Consider the following 17,419-nt stretch of genomic DNA (forward strand, 5'->3'; position numbering starts at 1 on the left):
TGGAAATCATTTTCGATATAATTTGAAAAATTACCATAGTAATTGTTTAATCTCGCTCTTCATGTTCATCGAAAAAAATTTAATCAATACTTTTTTTGTAAAAAGACTGTATCATGACTGAAAGTCAAGAAAAACAATAACTTTTTATCGATGTATGGAATCATAACAGTGGAAATTCCCGAGTTTTTTTTCCAAGAAAAAAACCCATCAAGAAAAAAATGATATTGTTGATATACAGGTTACAAATACATTAAAAAGAAACAATAATGAAAAGTCTTCATGAATTATGGTTTCTTTCACGCGCCATAAATGAATGAAAAAATTGATGTTGGAAGAACACGAATGGACTTTTGAAGTTTGTGCTCATAGAAAGAAATAGCTACAAAGATCAATTTTATTTTTCCACAAGATAACTGATCAAAGATATAATCCAGCAGCTGTTAATCTCAGACAGAACCCACCAACAGAGAACGTATGACGTCTCTAATAGATCAATATAAACAATATCAGTGATCCAGATCAAAGTTGGCGGGAGGGTAGTCGCGCTCAAACAATATATTTAAGACCATAGTCTTTATTTGTACAATCAGAAAATATAAGCCAGTTTCACTGCAAGATATTAGATGATTACTCCAAGTTAATTGATGTAATAAACATTTGTGATTTGCTATCGGACAAATGGCAATTGCTCCTCCGTAATATTTTAAGTTTTGTTGATAACTTACCGCCATATTGATTAAAAATTAATGTTATATTCGTCTTGTAATGAATAGCAAAGCATCTTGCTGATAAACACATTTTAAGGCACTTGACACAGCAGTGAATACAGCTGATAAATGAGCATTCATTGATGCTTTATATTCGTTTACGTCATGCAGGGCGAAACAAGAACACTATCTTGTGGGGAGGAGAGGATGAGTATTTGTTTTATTAATTTATCAGTCGTCCTATAAACGAGACGAAGGAAATACGCTTACTGACGTCATTCAAAAAGTGATGAATCGACTGAAAGATAACAAATCAAAATCTAAGCCCGGAAAAGACTGTATTTAAAAGAAGTATATGGTTACATCTGTTTTGCTGAGAAATTTCATTGAGATGCTTCCACCAACAGATACGAAATTCATGAAGCAAAATCGTAATGTCCAGAATAAAGATTAGTTTTGAACAAAGACTTTGACTCTGAAGATGACTACCGCTAAGTTTGTCGAAACGTGTGTCAACAACAGCAAAAACAGTACTTCTCAGCATTATACTAACGGGTTCAAACCATTTACTTTAAAGACTAAACGATTAATTCATTTAACATTCCGGAGAGCACAAAATCTATAAGTGATACGTATTTCCACACTGTATTATTCTACTCATAATGAGAAGACTGACTCTATAAAAACAAAACTTAATTTAAATAGTAGCACCAATATCCAATGTTAAATCCAACATATGTGAAGGGGAACAAAACCAAGCTGATTTTATCGATCAAACATGATATATCTGTGGATTTATTTTTCTCTGTTATTTTGGTGTTTATGGTACCATTGCTCTCCTGATAAGATGAGACTTGAAGTGGATCAACGGAGTTGTTTACAAAAGTTTCCCGAATATGATCATAGGCGAGGTTTTCGTTGCAAGATTTTAGCTGCTTATCCAGTGAACTCTGACAAATATACAGATATTCATAAAGTTAATAAACGACTGGATAACATTGAAAATTTTCGGAATTAAACATTGAAAATAAAATTCTCAACTCACTGTAACGACGTCACTAGTTTTCGTTGATTCTTTCTGAGACAGCCGACAAATGCGATAGACCAACATTGTTTCCAATAATGCAAAAAAAATAAAAGCAAAGCTTACGATGACAAACAGATCCGAAGTCTTTGTGTAGGACACCTGAGCAACACCATTATTGATACTGTCGAGGAGAAAAACAGTCGATAAAATCATGGTGATCTCCAATGTAAGACGATCCGTGATATTTGACGATTCCATGAGAAATGCAAGCCATGAAAGTACGACAAGAAATGAAGCCGGTATATACACTTGAAGTACATAATAACCTGCACGTCTTTGAAATGTCAGGGAGACTGTGAACTTAGGCAACTCTTGAAAAAAATATATTCTGTATCTTTAAAACAGTTAATACATACAAAAAATTTTTAATATGTCCTGTTATTAGTTATTATGTTCCGTTTTTAAATATTATCTCGAATTAACGTCAGTGATTTTTGGCCACCATTTTTGTTTAAATTTTTTTTGGATTTGCAACATACTTTTCTAAAATATCTTTAAATGAAATATAGAGCTGACACCTACAGGCTCATAAACCAGTTAATAAAAATGGTGGCAATGTATGGCAAACAGCGCACAAATTGATACATACTGCTATTTTTTTGCAGGAACTGCTCGGCATGAACAAATTCAAACTGTGGAAGTTGACGTTGACGAACTTCAATCTTCTTTGAAGACGTTGTGAAGCTTAGCTTTGACTTACCATAGGCGACTGAAACACAGATAAACAGATCACTTATCGCACAATATGTAATATCATTAATGTGTATGGTTGATCATAACTAATTGTGCAAAATAAAAAACTTACAGGATGAGAAGTTTAAAAAACAAGTTTGCTTATCCATTGGAAATCTATGTAGATCCATTGGACAACTTGTTTTAATGCGGACTCTGAAAATTATATTTAAAGTGAAAGTCATCAGTTTAAAAAATTGTAAACATATTGTTGTAGCCACGTGTAAACACTCACAATTGACTGAAGTACACTCTCCCGTCTGGATAAATGTTCATGTTTACTCTACCGAGTCCCTCAAATCGAGTGATTTCAATTAAATTTGTTATGCGAGCATCTGGAATCCATATTTTATCTAAAAAGTGTTCTCGAACTTTTATTCTCTTCGTCCCATTCCATGAGAGTCGATAATCATACCACGTTTGTCTTATAAAGATAATCATCTCGGCCTCCTGAAAACAATTACAAATTCATTGTATAAAATAATTGCTCATAATTGCAGTCTGATATATTATGATAATTTGCATATAGTACAGCTAGTTAACCGAAAACGAACGTCTATATAAACCATTGAACTAAAATACATGAAGCGCTACCTGTAATAGAAAACCCTAATAATTTTTGAAGCCAAATTTTACACCCAGACACGCGTGTGTAGTTATCAATTTTCACTCCGCGAGAGAATCTCGAAACACAACACACGCGTGTCTGGGTGTAATCTTTGGCTTCAATTTTTTGCTTCAGATAGCGTTCCATGTATTTTACTTCATTGGTATAAACTGATTATGTTGTTACATCTCAACAGCAAATAGATTGTAATCACAACAAATCAAATATCAACAATGACGGCAACAGTCGGCAGCAGTAACATAAACATAAGTCGTCCAAGTCATACCAACAGTTACATGTTTAGTCAGTTCCATGCAACAAATACTTTTTTTACAAAAACTAATACAAACCATGTTGGCTATCTTAAGAACATTTGCTATCACAATATGAAGTTCCACTGTCAAAGGATCTAGCATGAAAAAAGTGGAAACTTAATTCAACTAAAAGTCTAATGAAAAAGTGAAATTTTCTGTCAAATTTTTCGTCTGACAAACGCTTCCAACTTGAGTAAGTTGCACTAATGTAACTTTTAACTCAGAGACTTTGTGTGCTACATATGTTATCAAAAATACCTGATATAGATGGTATAAAACGTTTATCATAATCACGCAAGATACTGTCAGCAATTTTTGCATCAGCATTTACATTCTTGATTAGCTCTGATCTAGGAAATAAAATAATTTCTCACATCATTGGCGATTTGTTTGGCCATGTCATTATACGATGGAGAGTGTCCAGTTGAATCAGTTGAATCTTACCTGTTTAATTTTGGTGGAGTCAACGAGACAACGAACTTGTTCATCAACACGATGGAGAATATTGCTACCACAAAAAGCTTCATCATTTTTACAAAGGATCGACGAGTTTTAGTTCATTCTCTGAACACTTAAAAATCTCTTATGAAATGTTTAGAAATATTACATTAACTTAGATTGTAAGTCGGTTATGAATCTATAATGTTTTATCATTTATACAGATATATATGACAACAATGACCATTTTTCTTTAATGACAATTCATGACCGTTCTTGTTTCTGCAGGCATACAGTATAATGTACATGTATTGAAATGGACGTCATTGTTTATCGTCATGCTTTAGAAAACTAACATAGTAATTGATCTCGTTCTTTTATGTTTAACGAACATATTAATACTTTTGTGATAATTCTTTATCATATGGCGAAAGCCCATCGAAAACAATACTTTTCAACAAACGTGTCTAATCATGAGAGGGCAAATTGCTGTGACACTTTGAAGTAAAATTTCCATCAAGACAATATTAATGTGGTTATTATTCTAGATAAAAATGTTGCAAATGCTGCAAATTCTAGATAAAGATGTTGCAAATGATGCAAATTCTAGATAAAGATGTTGCAAATGATGCAAATTCTAGATAAAGATGTTGCAAATGATGCAAATTCTAGATAAAGATGTTGCAAATTGCTGTGACACTTTAAATAATTTCCATCAAGACAAAATTAATCTTGTTAATATTCTAGATATAGATGTTGCAAATGCCTTACAAAGAAAAGTTAATTATGCTTTCTTCTACATGCGTCGAGTAAACGAAAAGTTTGACATTACGCATGGAATTTTGAAGTTTTTCGTAATAAAGAGATATAAAATCCAACGGCTGTTTTAATCTAAGACACAGCCCACCAAAAGAGAACGTATAACGTCTCTAATAGATCCACATACTCAATATCAGTGATCCAGACAAAACTTGACAGGGGGGAGAATCACAGAGAACACAAAATCTATAAGTGATATGTATTTTTGCAGTGTATTATTTTATTCATGAGGATACTGAGCGAACCTATCTATAAAAGGACATCTGACTTTTCCACCTCCATTGATAATTTGGTTTATCATACAGAGAGTCAAGTTAAAATCTTGCCTGCTTAATTCTTGGGTAGTCAACGAGACAAATAACTTGTTCATTAACACGAAAGAGAATATTGCTATCACAAAAAACTTCATCTTTCACACATAAGATCGACGAGTTTTTAATTATTTGTTAATCCTAACATCAAACATTCAAATTCTCTGAGGAAAATATCCAGAAACACTGTATCAAAGAAAATTGTGACATCACACTTGTAATTTATTCCAAAGCCATCATCAGAGATTATACATAATATAAATCTCAACACGGTTTTTATATGCACACGAAAACATGTGACTTGGACGAGATTTGAACTCGTACCTTCGGTATACTAGTCCGCCGCTCTACCTGTTGAGCTATCAAGCCCAGAGGATAGAGACGAGTCAAATCTCTTTAAAACTACGTATGGACGAGATTCTCGCCACAATAGCGGTAACTGGTTGGCACCGTGTTTCGACTATACGTGGTTTTAAAGAGATTTGACTCGTCTCAATCCTGTACACTTGTACTTGGTAATTGATATTGTGTGAAATTCTAAGAATCCGAATGGTCGCTTGAAGAACATATACACAAAATAATGAAATTTGTCAACAACAATACTGATCAAAGCTAATATCCGCTTCTAACAGCTGTTTCCATCTGCAAAGAGTGCACCTAAGAAAACTTATAAGATCTCGAATTGATGCAATATACCTCGGTATGTGTTCAAACCCGTTGTCTTCGAAGTGCCTTCATCTGGAAAGAGGTTCCTTTACACTTGATATTTAGCTGATATTCAAGGTTTTTCTCATTATTTGATATAACGTCATGCATACATCATCATCATACATAAGATTGGTGATGCAGACAAAGGGAATGGAAGGATGGACAGGGGGGAAGGAATAGCCTCTCAATAATATTTTCTGTAGTACTTAACACTGTAGTATTTAATTGCATGATTATAAAATATAAGTATATGTAGAACATGAATAGGTTATTTTAGGAGAATTTCCCTCAATCCCTTACTAAAAATTAATGAAACAAATCGGTCGGGTAGGTCTTAATATATGAATAATACTCATATTCAGATCTACACGACTGATTTGTTTCATCAATTTTTCATTCGTACAATTCAACAAAACAAAGCAAATGCTTTCTGAAATTCTGACGATGTTTGAAGAGTGATGACTCGCGAAAAAGGAGAGAAATTTATCAAAAAGTGGTTGGTCGTAGCTGTTTTGCCAGCAAGTTTTATTGAGATGCTTTCTCCAACAGATACAATATCTATCAAACAAAAACGATGAGTAATTTGTGTCTTTGTACAGTATATTTTCTACTAATCTAAGAATGAGGATACTGAGCGAACATCTCTCTATATTAGTAACACTTAATTTAGATAATAATACCAGTATCCAATGTTGAATCCAATGTATGCAGGGGAATAAAACCAAGCTGATTTTATCGATCAAACATGATATGTCTGTGGATTTCTTTCCCTCTGTTGTTTTGGTGTTTATGGTACCATTGTTCTCCTGATAAGATGAGATTTGAAGTTGATCAACAGAGTTGTTCAAAGAAGTTTCTTTATTATGATCATAGGCGAGGTTTTCGTTGAAAGATTTTAGTTGCTTATCAAGTGACCTCTGAAAATATACAAATAAACAACTGAAAGATGATAACATTCAAAATTCTCGGACTTAAACATTGACCACTGAACATAAAAATTCTCAACTCACTGTAACGACGTCACTAGTTTTCGTTGATTCTTTCTCGGACAGCCGACAAATGCGATAGACCAACATTGTTTCCAATAATGCAAAAAAAATAAAAGCAAAGCTTACAATGACAAACAGATCAGAAGCCTTTGTGTAGGACACCTGAGCAACACCATTATTGATACTGTCGAGGAGAAAAACAGTCGATAAAATCATGGTGATCTCCAATGTAAGACGATCCGTGATATTTGACGATTCCATGAGAAATGCAAGCCATGAAAGTACGACAAGAAATGAAGCCGGTATATACACTTGAAGTATATAATAACCTGCACGTCTTTCAAATTTGACAGAAACTGTAAGCCTAGGCAAATCTCAAATCAAAAGAAATTGTGTACGTTGAAAATAATGAATATTTGAAAACGTTTATATATTATGCACTATTATTAGTTATTAATTCGGTTTGTAAAGATTATTTCAAATCAACGTCATTGGCCACTATTTTTGTTTGAATTTATTTGTATTTGTAACATATTTGTCTAAAGTATCTTTGAAATGAAATACAGGGGTTATATATCTATAGGGTCGTGGACAAATGAATAAAAATGGTGGCAATAGCAAACAGACCGCAAATTATTGATACATACTGCTACTGTCGTCCAGGAACTCATCGGCACCAACAAACTCAAACTGTGAAAGTTGACGTTGACGAACTTCAACCTTCCTTGAAGATGTTGTGAAATTTAACTGTGATTTTGCATAGGCGACTAAAAACACAAATAGATAAATCCCTTATTGCAATATGTACTAGCTATGTATGCTTTGATTATAACTAGCTAATTACGCAAAATGAAAAATTGAAAAACTTACAGGATGAGAAGTTTAGAAAACAAGTTTGCTTATCCAAAGGAAATCTATGTAGATCCATTGGACAACTTGTTTCGATGTGGACTCTGCGAATTTAAAGTGAAAGCGAAAGGCATTAGTTTTAAAAATTTTTCAATATTCTGTTGTGGCCGCGTGTGAATACTCACAATTGACTTAAATACACTCTTCCGTCTGGATGAATGTTCATGTTTACTCCACCGAGTCCTGAAAATCGTTTAATTTCTTTCAAATTCGTGATGCGAACATCTGGAATCCATATTTTATCTAAAAAGTGTTCTCTGACTTTTATTCTCTTCGTCCCATTCCACGAGAGTCGATAATCATACCATGTTTGTCTTATAAAGATAGTCATTTCGGCCTCCTGAAAGTTAATTAAAAAATCATCCAGTCCATTGTTTGATATAGTTCCTTAATTTGCACACATCATACACGGCAGCTAGTGAACCATTAGAAAATAACTGTTACGGAGCTGATTCAACTTAAAAATCCAACAAAAGCAAACGTCTATGAAAATATTCTGTAACAGCTCAGCAACAAATGGGTTGTAAGTGTAGCAATATCCCAGACAGTTGTTATATAATATAATAACAGCATGTATTAGGGGTTAGGAGCCATGGTTGTTTGTTCGTCCGTACAGTTTTTGAGTGTTGGTGTTCCTCACGAGATGGACACAGTGATGTAGAACTAAATTTATCAGATGGGGGGCTCTCTTGATGTTTTTGTCAACAGTGCCCTTTTAAAATTACCCATTTCAAAGGTAGAAGGGGGGCTCCTCCCTCAAGCGCCCCCCACTTCTACAGCACTTGATGGACACCCCCAAATTTGGCTGCTTGCTTAAGCTCTTCTCATTAAAAGCGTGGTAGGTTATTATGTGTACAAAATTTTTAAATTAATAAACATTACACAGGTACAGGAAGAAAACTACATAAAATAACTAACATCAAGTGCGGGTTCCATGAAATTGAGACACACGTTTGAAAATGGGCATCACTACATAATGAGCACATGGAACACCCATAATGTTTAAGTGCATTCAAAGCCCACTGGCAATTATCAACATGATGGCAAAGGCAACGAAAAAATGTCAAAGGCTACATGTTTAGCTTTCTAACAAACACATTACATTAAAATTGCATATACATTGATACAAACCATATCTCCTACTTTAATAATGTCTTCAATAACAACTTCGATTTGCACTTGCAAAGGATCTATAGAGTCAAAAAAGTGGTAGCTTGTTTTGCTGACAAAAATAACACGTTATTGTGTTTTCATGAAAGATCGCTTCTCATTACTTGGAATATTGAATAATCAATACCCTATAGCTATAATGTTCGTCTAGCAACGCATTCAATTTGAACAATTTGCATCAATTTGTAATATTTTTGGTGAAAGACTCTTTATGTTATAAAACATACCTGATATAGTTGGTATAAAACGTTTATCGTAGTCACGCAAGATACTGTCAGCAATTTCAGTATCAGCACTTATATACTTGATTAGCTCTGATCTAGGATAGGAACAAATGACTTTTACACCTCGCTGCAAGGTGATCACGCAGAAAGTCAAGTTAAATCTTACCTGCTTGAATTTGGTGGAGTCAACGAGAAAACGAACATGTTCATCGACACGACAGAGAATATTGCAACCAAAAAAAGCGTCATCTTTCGTACATACAGGATTGACGAGTTTAAGTCTAAGCTTTAATCTTAAAAGCAAACAGTGAAATTCTCAAATAAAAACATTGAAAAACAGTGTATCAAAGTAGATTTTAATATCACAAATACGTGACATCGGAAAAACCCGAAAGGACGTTTGAAAGACACATACACAAACACTAAATAATAAAATTTGTCAATAACAATTCTGATCAAAGCTAATCTGCCTCTTACAGCTGCTTTGATCAACAGAAGATTGCACCCACAGGGAACTTAATAGCGTCTGTTATAGATTGATTACGCTGATGCAACATAGTACAGTATATATTCCATACGTTTTCACTGAAAAGAGGCTCCTTTACATATGATATTTAGCTGATATTTAAGATTTTTTTCACTCTTTGATTACCCCATCTATACATCATCATCATGCATACTATCGCATGGTAATGCAGAAGGAAAATGAATGATGGACGAGAGGATTTTTAAAGATTGTAATTTTTATTTTCACAACTATAAAACATAAGTACAAGTGGAATTGGTGGATTTTCCTCCTTATCACCCCCCTCCTAAAAAATTTTTCCCGAAAACACTGGAGAATATCAGAGGATTACCCTAATTAAACATACAAGCCATTTGTAAATTGCTATCGATTCTCAGAAGACAACCACCTCCCTGATACTTTCTAGGTTTCAACGATAAGATACTGAAAATTGAAAATTGATATAGACACAATTATAGGAAACAATGATTATTCCAGTAATTTTGATAATTTGTCAATTCGTGCATTGACTCACGAGACCAAACAATTCTTAATACAAACAAAAAGAGGAAAAAAGAAGACTTCGAATAAAACAAATAATATTGCTGACTCGAAGCCATTTTTTTGAGATTTATCAAACAATGCTACACGCCCACGTCGGCTGGTCCGTGGGCGTTTCGTTCATTCAAAATTTAAATTCACAAATACAAATATTTAATTAACTTCATATCCTGAATTCAATTTTCAAAAATTGAATTCACATTTTAAATTCAATTTTCATTTGATTAATATAAAAGTAAAATCCACTTTAAAAATTTGATTTTAAGTTGTTGAAATATACCTATGAATTACCAATTTACGCATTCTGAAATCCATCAAATTTTGCTATAAGTTTAATGCGACATTGCTTTGTGCATAGACTTCCTATGGCCGAACGGGGAGTCAAAGTCTACAGCGTTCGGTCATTTGAGAACTTTATTTTATGACGATATTATGATCGATATAAAATATCTGAGCACATTTTGGCTGTCGTCTACGTCGTTCGGTGCTACATTTTTTCGCGAAAGTCATGGATGAGATAGTAAGTGTCGAGGCAGTCAGAGATCTAGTCGTGAGAAAAAAGCTGACGCACAAGCAAATAAGCGAGGAACTGCGACGAGCAAATCCTGGCGTTCGAGGTCTAAGCGAAATGAGTGTGCGACGCTTTTGTTCTGCACATGACATTCACCGCATGTCGAAAATAACCAAATGAATATCATATGTTTAGAGAATTGCAATGAAAAATTATAATACACTAATGATACAACACTTTTTCTAAAGTAAAATACCAAATATTTCATTTTTCTACCAGCCAGAGTAACAATAAGAATTAAGTAACAAAGACATATAGCAAAGGACGTGAACCTTGACCTCCCAAACGCCTTGATCAAGAGCAACAACGTGTTAGCTTCCTACTTCTTTGCAAAAGTTCCTTGATTTCACTTAATTAAATTATCATTTCCTACTTATGCTGATTGTAGGAAGTTGACTCCATTGTTCGTTTTGATTAGTATGTGTGAGTGGTGCAACGGGAAGTACTTTGCTACCGTATGTCTCCCTGTCACGTCAGTAAAGGCATTCCCTTTCCACAACCGGCACATTTCATTCACCCACTGCTCTGCATTGACATTGCTCCAAGTTCGTCAACGTGTGTCAACTGGGAAACCTTAATGGCAGATAGCGCAATTTACGCAATGGATCCATCGTACAATTTCATTTGTAACGAGAAAGAAGTGAATATGAGAAAGTCCACTGTAACAGCAGAACGATTAGGACGATATTTCAACGTATGTATTACAAATGTAACAAAATAACTTGATGTAATATCATGTAAGTCAAGAACTTTCAACTTATATTTGCAGTTCATCCCAAGCACAATTTCCATCAAGGAAGAGTTTGGGACGCGTCTGGAGTTTCAAACGACAGCGGAAAATTTAACTTTGTTGGATTCGATAATGGAACAAGCTTCGAAGTTGCGGGTGAAGAAACGGTCCAGGTTCGCGTGCTATCCTTGGTGCTTCCCCTTCGCGACCAACTCTTTCTCGACTATCGCTAGTAGGCCATGGGCTTTAAACGCATCGAAAACGGGAGGAAGCTCTGGATTCTGCAGCAATGCAAGCCAGAGCAACAGCGTAAAACCGAAAGCAACGGTGAAAGTGCTTTTCGCCGATCTCTCACCGACTGGAAAGCCCGTCATCAATTCTTCCAGCCCCAAGCAAACGTTTATACCAATACATCGAGAAGAGGATGCGAATGTTGCACACTTGCTGGCAATGGCCGAAACTAACTTCAACGAGAACAACTTGATGTTGGTATCGAATGGTGGCTTTCAATATATTGATGAACCAGGAACAAGAGGTAAAATTCTCAAGTATTGTCATGTTACTTGTAGTTTGCAAAAACGATATGATACATACTGAAATGTTCATCATGAATGCCAAATTCATGAAGATTATCAACTTTACAAAGTAGTCACATAGTCAATAGATTATGACAAATTTTTGTTTAAGGCACTGCCTTTTGGAAGACTGGTTCAAGAAAAATACATGCTGTGAAGAAACCAGAAAGAAAACGGAGAAGCAAAGCAGAAATTATTCACAGTTCTGATTCAGAGGAGCAGGACAGTGAAGATTATCAGCAGTGTATGAAAAAGAAACGAAAATCCATTGGTGCGCTTCAAATTTCGAATAAATTGAATGAAATACAAAAAGTGCTCAAGGAAAACAACGCAGAACTTTCAAAAGTTCTGAAATTTAGCAAAGAGAACACAGTTCCTATGGCTTTAAAGAACTTAGTGAAAGACTATTTCTCATGCAAGATATGTCACAAGGCACCTATGGATGTACCAATATTGGCATCAACATGTTGTGGTTCAATAATAGGATGCGAATCCTGTGTGCAACTGTAGTATGGGACTGGTAGTAATGTCTTTGACAAATGCTGTCCAAACTGCAGAGCTGACCGGGGTTACTCACACACATTTCGATTGGTTGGCATAGATGAATTCCTTACCAGTCTTCGAGAACTCGCAGGAGACAATAATGAGTAAATTATGTATTCGGAACAAACTCAAAACCATGTTGTCTGATATAGCCATGCACTAATGCCATAAAATAAAAGTAACAGTTGATTATGTATATTTCTTTCATATTTATTTTTATGTTGAAGGGAAAGGTGTGTTGTAATGTTAATAAAACTAATTACAGCATTAAAAAAGGAATTTGGCTTACTATTTACAATCTCATTAAATATCGTAGCAAAACTAGGGTTTCGGCTTTTGAATTCTTTGTCTCTGATTATTTGAAGATGTTGAAATTCCAGTAAGGGATCAGTTCCAAAATTACCAAAACTTTTATTTGACCCCACTTCTTTCATACTGTTGAACAGCAATCTCAGGAAGGGAATTTCAGTACCGTGAAGTACACATACTCCCTGTAAGTGTTGTTCCTCAGCTCTACTGGCTTACCTTTTCCTAAACAACAAAAGAATGAAAATTTTTGTTACTGATAACATGGTAAAATGAAAGATATAGGGCATCCTGATGAAGTCGGGGATTATTCACGATGGGTCCTTTTTTAAGGGGGGAGAGGTGCTTGAATTAGATTTGGGTGGTCACTTGTTGCCGTAGCATGTCAGACTCTTTCTTGTTAAATTTCTGCTACCTTTTTGTTATGATTATCAATTTGTCATTAATAATTTACCTGGAATGGTATGACAATTCCATGCTGGGAGGAGCTCTTGTATTCCAGCCTGAACAACCTGGATTACTATGGTAGATACGCAGAACTGATGAACAACGTTGACCATATCAATTAGCTCTTCTTGAGCCATCCTGTTCAACTGGGTTTTGATTGAGTAATTAATCCTGCCGTTCACTTCAACCCAAAGCCGTTCAACCATGTGGTTCTTAAATATAAAAACAAACATTACTAAATTGTTACTGCAGACAATTAATGCTAAAAGCGAGTAGGACTCTGATAAACAAAGGGCTATAGAATACTACTTCATAATATTTCGAGTTCATAATAAAACAGTGAATATTTATGCAACCTTGGTGGATGGTGTCTGTTTGTATGGTACTCGAAGCGTGTTTCTTCTATGTGCAGACAAACTTTGTTGCACAAACAAAGTGAGATAAAACTCCTTTCCACAGTCAACACGAACTTGGTCCCATACACCATATTGTTCAATAATAGGCCTATAGAAACATGTTCATGAAACATATAGATCTCAATAATGCTATGAACATGGCAAAAAAAGTTCATTTGACACCTGAATACAGAGCGATAAATTTTCACATTATTTTTCACAGGCATCGAAGCAGCTGCCATAATCATGCTGCTGTATCCATCAACTGCCAAGACTGTCGTGCACCCATACATGACCAACTTTTCATTTTGATCCATGTGAAGTTTGTGACCAAAGTAATCTGCACTGTATGGCACTGGATTCAATAGCTTTGCTGTGTTTTGTTCTCTTTGTTGACAATAATCTGGTGCAACTCTATGAAGTGACCTTGAAAGGCGCTTTTCATTAACTTTAACAATTGCAGCTTCAAGCTTTCCTTTCATCATTTTGCGACCATAAGTTGGGCCAACCTGCGTAGGTGTTTCAAAAAAGCCTTGAATAATGATTATAAAAGCATGATAAAGCCATATTGTTTTATTGAATAAAATTACCTGTGAAACGGCTACAGACACAGCACAATCTAGCTCTTGGTCTGTAACTTTCGACATGCGGTGAATGTCATGTGCAGAACAAAGCGTCGCACACTCATTTCGCTTAGACCTCGAACGCCAGGATTTGCTCGTCGCAGTTCCTCGCTTATTTGCTTGTGCGTCAGCTTTTTCTCACGACTAGATCTCTGACTGCCTCGACACTTACTATCTCATCCATGACTTTCGCGAAAAATGTAGCACCGAACGACGTAGACGACAGCCAAAATGTGCTCAGATATTTTATATCGATCATAATATCGTCATAAAATAAAGTTCTCAAATGACCGAACGCTGTAGACTTTGACTCCCCACCCCCGTTCGGCCATAGGAAGTCTATGCACAAAGCAATGTCGCATTAAACTTATAGCAAAATTTGATGGATTTCAGAATGCGTAAATTGGTAATTCATAGGTATATTTCAACAACTCAAAATCAAATTTTTAAAGTGGATTTTACTTTTATATTAATCAAATGAAAATTGAATTCGCAAAAAAATGTGAATTCAATTTTGGAAAATTGAATTCAGGATGTGAAGTTAATTAAATATTTGTATTTGTGAATTTAAATTTTGAATGAACGAAACGCCCACGGACCCTGAATAGAAAGTCAAACTGATAATATATAAATTAATCTAATGAATTTATATTGTAAAATGACGTTCGTCTGATAATTTTTATCACCAATGCAAAAGGTTTATCAATTTATGAATATTATTATGACTTTGACTTCATGAGACAAAAATTGATGAAAAATATATCTATCAGCGTTCTTTCACACTCGACGACAATGAATGTTCTAAGGGATCAAACGCCATTATCCCACCACTCCTGGTAAAACTACAATCGCAATATTTTCAATATTTTATTTTTGACTATTTCCAGGTATTAACTCTAAGATTTTCCATGAGTAATGATGAAGCATTTCAGAATAACTATCTAGCCTTTATAAATAAAGAAATTCCTGTATAAGACAAATAGGTATGATTTCGGATATTTAGGATATCTGATTAAAAAAATTAAATAAGTTTTCATAATGTTATCTGACGGTGGAATTCAAAAACATTCCTAGAGTTCTTCGGATGTCAGAAAACTAGTCAGTATTTACAGGTTCGTGACGAAATGAAATTTTCGTTGGTTTTGAAGGAAAAGGAAAATATAAGAAGCGCGTTACTATTGTACAGTTGAAGACATAAGATCTCGCATAAGATACTGTCTAAGCAAGGAAATGGAAAATTGTTAAAGGGATATTTAAAAATGAAGTTTTGAATCGACAAAGCAACTTTATAGAACTCCCCATTGTGGGTATATTTAGCGATGTGTATATTGAATGATTTACATCAAAACTGTACGTAACTAACACATAGAAGTCATTGCAAGCTGAGTCATTCATGATTGACCAACTAACCTGTGACATTTAAAACAGACGGCGATTTTCCAACCAACCAGAAGATTGTGTATGATTCAAGTTAATTCTGCTGATACAAGGAGTTCAGACTGAAGTGACAATTTGCTGGTTGAAGTATATTTGACGTGAGCGAAGTCAAATACAATAAAGTTCTATACAGTCTAAGGATTCTATACAATCTAAGGATTTATATTATGTATAGTCTATACTTTTGTGAATCTTGCCCGTCGCCCAGGCAATATTCCCTTTGAATATGTCGAATAGATCTAGCAACTCAAGCTTTTTAATAACGATATTTTATTCCCTGGCAATGTTTATCTAATACATATATTGCTCACGCACTCAGACTCTCTCTTCAACTCATTTACAACAAAACATCAATCAAAATTCCTTTAAGCCTATTGGTTAACGAAATTAAAACAACTAAGGAGAATTTGTCTCTCTGTCAGTAGAACATTCAATTAACATAACTTATTCCCAACACACTCCCCCTATACATCTGAAGATAAGATGTATATCTAAATGGATTAATTATCTAGTTAGTGTTTCAAATCTCTTCGTTTTCTTCGTCAGCAATCGATTTGATGATCCCCGCTGCATTTTCAGCTGCCTTACGCTTTGGCTTGAATGGTTGAGCGTCTGGATTAAGATCAGGTCTCTCTTCATGGCTCTGTCGATCACAAGCTAATTCCATTGGGTAAAGCAATTGAACTGGTCGTTCTAGGTTTCCATTTGGCGTTTTCAACATTACCCCACGTATCACTCCATCTCTTCCTGGATATGTCTCTATAACGATCCCAAGAGGCCATTTCCTCTATTCTTTTCATTGGATTTGATCAGCACGACGTCTCCTACGTTTACAATGAACTTTTAGTCCCATGACTCATGTTATGTCGTTCTCGCAGTGCAGTGAGGTATTCTTTCGACCATCTTTTCCACAAGGCTTGTTTGCAAGATTTCAAGTATCTTGCCCTCTTACGTAAGTCCGGATCACTTTCGACCCATAATTTCTGTTCTGGCAGATGATTGGATCTCTGGAATAAAAAGAGCTCGGGTGTCAACACCGGCAGTTGAACATCGTCTTCAACATAACTGAGCGGTCTTCTATTGATTTGCACTTCAACGTCAAGTATCACTTCACACAGTTCTTCCCACTTCAGATTTGCGCCTCCAATTGTCTTATACATCGCTTGTTTGACAATTCCTATCAGCCGCTCGAACTGTCCTCCCCACCATGGTGCTCGGGACAAGTTAAACTGCCATTTAATGTCGAATTCCTCCAAATAACCTTGAAGACGTTCCTCCTTTCGTAAAGTATCAATCCACTTCGCAGTTTTTATGAAGGTGCCCCCATTGTCTGAATAGATCTTCCTGGGTCTTCCCCTCGAGCAATGAACCGTTTCAAACTTGGTATGAACGTGGAAGCAGATAGGTCCGGCATCATGTCCAAGTACACTGCTCGAGTTAGACTACATGAAAACAGCGCCAGATACGCTTTGCAATCCTTGCTTGACTTCCCTTTGTAACGTATTGGTCCCGCGAAATCTACGCCAATCACCTCGAACGCTGTTTCGCCACAAGTCCGGTCCTCGGGTAACTTTCCAGGAGGGTGTGGGAACTGATGTCGCTCGATATCTTTTACAACCAAAACACTCCTTTCTAACTTTCTTTACAAGGCTTCTTAACTTCGGTATCCAATACGTCTCTCTTACAGCAGCCATTGTCAATCCAACACCTC

The 17,419-nt window shown here is 35.4% G+C and overlaps 3 protein-coding genes across 3 annotated transcripts; all 3 read right to left on the bottom strand.

The window, feature by feature from the left end:
* Positions 1-1,256: 1,256 nt before the first annotated feature.
* On the bottom strand, positions 1,257-16,488 carry LOC124437162. Its single transcript, XM_046987170.1, has 17 exons — positions 15,682-16,488; positions 9,182-9,308; positions 9,019-9,110; positions 8,753-8,811; positions 7,747-7,961; positions 7,583-7,665; positions 7,360-7,479; positions 6,734-7,086; positions 6,127-6,640; positions 3,892-3,955; positions 3,706-3,797; positions 3,484-3,542; positions 2,762-2,976; positions 2,600-2,682; positions 2,384-2,503; positions 1,753-2,105; positions 1,257-1,657 (listed from the first exon to the last, which is right to left on the bottom strand). The coding sequence occupies exons 2-17, from the start codon at positions 9,262-9,264 to the stop codon at positions 1,400-1,402; spliced, it is 2,763 nt and encodes a 920-aa protein (XP_046843126.1). The 5' UTR covers positions 9,265-9,308; positions 15,682-16,488; the 3' UTR covers positions 1,257-1,399.
* LOC124437163 lies at positions 12,952-14,309 on the bottom strand. Its single transcript, XM_046987171.1, has 5 exons — positions 14,239-14,309; positions 13,832-14,157; positions 13,610-13,757; positions 13,261-13,465; positions 12,952-13,031 (listed from the first exon to the last, which is right to left on the bottom strand). Exons 1-5 carry the CDS (start codon positions 14,293-14,295, stop codon positions 12,952-12,954), a joined length of 816 nt encoding a protein of 271 aa, XP_046843127.1. The 5' UTR covers positions 14,296-14,309.
* LOC124437164 lies at positions 16,229-17,402 on the bottom strand. The gene is made up of 3 exons (XM_046987172.1): positions 17,175-17,402; positions 16,550-17,087; positions 16,229-16,467 (listed from the first exon to the last, which is right to left on the bottom strand). The coding sequence occupies exons 1-3, from the start codon at positions 17,400-17,402 to the stop codon at positions 16,229-16,231; spliced, it is 1,005 nt and encodes a 334-aa protein (XP_046843128.1).
* Between the last annotated feature and the right edge of the window lie 17 nt (positions 17,403-17,419).

Source organism: Xenia sp. Carnegie-2017, unplaced genomic scaffold, assembly GCF_021976095.1.
Source record: "Xenia sp. Carnegie-2017 unplaced genomic scaffold, XeniaSp_v1 HiC_scaffold_16, whole genome shotgun sequence".
NCBI lineage: Eukaryota > Metazoa > Cnidaria > Anthozoa > Malacalcyonacea > Xeniidae > Xenia > Xenia sp. Carnegie-2017.